The sequence below is a fragment of the Pistacia vera genome, unplaced genomic scaffold (genome assembly GCF_008641045.1).
Source record: "Pistacia vera cultivar Batoury unplaced genomic scaffold, PisVer_v2 Contig341, whole genome shotgun sequence".
In the NCBI taxonomy this organism is placed as follows: domain Eukaryota; kingdom Viridiplantae; phylum Streptophyta; class Magnoliopsida; order Sapindales; family Anacardiaceae; genus Pistacia; species Pistacia vera.
Window position 1 is genome coordinate 1 of NW_022196159.1, and position 3913 is coordinate 3913.

The 3913-nt window shown below is 38.6% G+C and overlaps 1 protein-coding gene across 1 annotated transcript; it reads left to right on the forward strand.

The window, feature by feature from the left end:
- Window positions 1-251: 251 nt before the first annotated feature.
- On the forward strand, window positions 252-3337 carry LOC116138439 (the record flags this gene model as incomplete). The annotated part of the gene is made up of 7 exons (XM_031424152.1): window positions 252-467; window positions 553-1909; window positions 2135-2481; window positions 2570-2713; window positions 2803-2963; window positions 3046-3137; window positions 3219-3337. Coding segments are annotated over 7 exons (2355 nt in total), but the record flags the coding sequence as incomplete, so codon positions are not given.
- Between the last annotated feature and the right edge of the window lie 576 nt (window positions 3338-3913).

A 3913-nucleotide genomic window follows, 5' to 3' on the forward strand; every position in this document is an offset into this window, starting at 1 on the left:
TTCTGTTCTTCTCATCCAATCACTATGTTGTTTATTTCTTGTATTGTCGAGTTTTGGTTGCATTTTTACACAAACCTTAGTTAATCAATTATCGAGGGGGCTAAATGCTGGTTGATTGTCTATGGATTGTTGATAACGTATTTTTATCTTATTCTAACAGTCAGATAGTTTGAAAATCTGAACTAGTCTGTTTCTATTGGTGTTTGAGCTCTTTTGATGAAGAATATCTGTTTTAATTTTATGGTGTACAGCGTGAGCCTTGCTTGGATGAGAAAAACAGAAATGTACGCACCCCTTTCCCTTCTGTACAGGAAGAGTCAGAAATGCCCTTTATCTCATGTTTGGCCGATCAGGCTACTGGAGATCCTAAAGGATGTTCAAATGTTGAAGCAGGAGAGACAGATCCAAGCAGTGTCTTAAATTCAAGTAAACAGTGCACTATGGGAGAGAATAAAGTCTTGCTGCAGGTTTTTCACAGATTATGCTTGTTAGTTTCTATTGGAGTTTGAGCTCTTCTGATGAAGAATATATGATTATTTTTGTGGTTGACAGGGTGAGCTTTGCTTGGAAGAGAGGAAAAGAAGTGCACACACCCCTTTCACCTTTGCAATAGAAGAATCAGAAGTGCCCTTTATCTCAAGTTTGGCCGATCAAGGTACTGGAGATTCTGAAGGGTGTTCAAATGTGGAAGCAGGAGTATCAGTTCCAATTAGTGTTCCTGATTCAAGTAAACAGTGCACCCTGGAAGAGAATAAAGTCTTACCACATCTTGATGTTAAATTTGAACCGGGAAATATTGAAAACTTGACCTGTACTGAAAGAGGCAAGCAGGAAAGGAAATCTCATCTGGAAGAAAATGGTGAATTTCTATACTGTTCAGCTGAATTTAAAAGTAGAAAATCCATGGAGTTGACCTATGCTGACCAAGCCATTCCTGAGTTTGAGGGTTTCATTGTGCAAACAGATAATGAACAATCATGCACGGAAGAGAGCATTAACTTCGACGAATTGAACCTAACAAAATCTACAATAGAACGTGCTAGTTTACTTGAGCGGCTTTGCAAATCTGCGTCCATGCATACTCCACTATCCCATTTTTCTACCACTTATAAATTACAGAGAGCGCCAAATTTATATCAGTCAGTTCCAAATGGGCTGCTAGAGTGTGACCTGAGGAGCAACTTTTTTACGATTGATGATATAGGCAAGCAATTTAAGTCCAGCAGCTTCGATGTGGATGTCAATAATGCTTTGGAAGGAAGATCCTACTCTGATTGCTTACCATTTTCTAGTGTTCAATCTGCCTGGGATATCAGGAAACCTTTTACATCTCCAGTTGGGAAACTATGGGATAGAACTTCATCAAGCTCTGGAAGTTCAGAGAAGCGAGGTAGCTTAAATGCAGAGCTTCCCTGCATTATTGAAGAAAATGAGAACACACATGAGGTTGCTGATGCATTTCAAGAAGGCATAACTTCAGAAGTGATTTCCCCAGTCAAACGAGAACCGCTTGCTGACATCACCGAAGATCCAAACCTTCCAGCATCTGTTTCTAGAGGTGAGATATTTGCTGCTAGAGATAGTATAGAATCTGTAAAAACAGATTACAGCTTCACTGGGACTTGCAATAGGGTCAACCAGAAGCTTGAACACCATAACAGCAGCAAGAAACAACTTACAAAGAAGATGAAAGTGAGCGCTAGTATAGCACCCGGAGAAAAGGGTACCTACAGGTTAAGAGAATCGGTTCGTAATAGGTTCAGTAAGCCAAAAGTATCTGGAAAACCCAGTTTGAGAAAAGGAGGCCCAAGTTTAGCAGAAAAGGAAACTAAGCATAATAATATTGTATCCAATCTCACTTCCTTTATTCCGCTTGTTCAACGAAAACAAGCAGCCGCAATTATCACAGGTAATTTCTTATACTTCTACAGATATTATTACATATTTAAGTTTATCTACGAGATTACTGATTCCAGTTTCAGATAATATGATTTTGTATTCCCTATACAGTATTTCTTGATGTTGGCTGGTTAACTATGTTTACAGCCTTGACCATTTCCGAACTTCGATTGTTATTGGTTGTTTGATTGAATGACTGTGTATGTCTCCTGAGCATTCCGGTGTTTCCTTCCAGGAAAGAGGGATGTTAAAGTGAAGGCCCTAGAGGCTGCTGAGGCCGCAAAGCGTCTTGCACAAGAGAAAGAGAATGAACGTAAGATGAAGAAGGAAGCCATGAAATCTGTACGAGCAAGACTGGAGCAAGAAAATCTGAAGCAAGTGGAAGCTCAGAAGAAAAAGAAAGAAGAGGAACGAAAGAAGAAAGAAGCTGAAATGGCTGCCAGAAAGAGACAGAGAGAAGAAGAAGAAAGAAAGGAGAAGGAGCGCAAAAGAAAGCGTCTTGTTGAATCTTTTAAGCAGCAGCGAGAAAACGAGGAAAAGCTACGCATGAAGAAAGAGAATGAAGTGAAAGGCCGGTCCATTGTAAGATCACTTAAATTCTAACCAAACTTAAATCTTTTTTCATGCTTGCTGTTTTAGGGATAGGATTAACTTTGGGCATCCATCACAGGATGAGCGAGCAAATGAGATGAAGGTTTCTAAGGATGAAACAGGAAAGGATAACAGAAAGGAAAAAGAAATGGGAAAGCCTGAGAAAGCTAGCATTGTCCCTGAAGTTTGTAAGATTTCGACTGGTTACGGTGATAATACAGAGGTAAAAGATTTATTAGAATGCTTGGTTTTAAAAGGATTATTATTCATAGTGCATCATGCACACAGCTAAGGCTTCAAATCTTTTTCTAGGTAATGAGCAATGTAGTACAGAAAGCAGCAGAAGATCACAACCTTGGTACCAACCAATACCAGGAAGAATCTTACGACATTTCCCCATATAAAGGTTCCGATGATGAAGATGAAGACGAAGATGACATACCTAATACTAAATTCATTCCTTCATGGGCCAGGTATGTTACTGAAATTTATCATGTCTGCTCTTAGGAGTGTACTTGTCGAGAGGCCTTTCACATCTACACTTGCTTTCTGCAGTAAAAATCGAGTGGCGGAGGCCATTGCTTCCCAGCAAAAACTAAACCCAGAAACGATTTTCCCCCGACAAAGTTTTTGCAGAGTAATTGAAGGTACTGCTCATAGATCCCTCTATCGCTATGGACTTCATTACTGGTCGGCTAAATAATCAAAATCACATTTTCTTTTTGCAGTACTCCAGCCCCGTAAAAAACAGCCACATCCAAGATAAGGACATGTAAATTATATTAGATCTTAGATCACATTCGATTCCCAATATGCATAATCTGCGTTCAGTTGACTCAATAAAAGGTACAGTTTCCCATTTACTGTCCATTTGGGTGAGAAAATTGGTGAGAAAACACTTACATTTTGTTGTTTTAAGACTGGAAGCAACTGACTGTTTTTGTCATCTTTTTATGCGACAGATTTTGTGGCGACTTACTGTGAAGAGTTGAGGACCAGGTACGTTTTTTTATTAAGCAAATCAGCAGAGAATATTTGGGGGAACTTAGAAATGTACATAATTCTCTATAACGTCTGAATTCAGATGTCGTGAATCTAACACAATTCAACAAGTTCATGAACTCTCATGAACCTTTTGATTGTATCTAGTTTCTAACTATGGCTCATATCTTCCTAGCCAAAGCATTATAAAATTTAATTTGCTCAAACAAAGTGGGTTATCTATTTATTTATTTATTTTTACCAATGAACATCGTATCACACTTACATTGTATGCTTTATTTGTAACATGAATGTAGGACAAATATTTGAATATGCGTTTGGGTTAACGAAGGTAAGCTAAATAAGCATCTTTTGATAAGAAATACAACAAGAGACTTTGAAAAAACTCTACGATGAGATGAATGAACCGTCTGAACCGTCG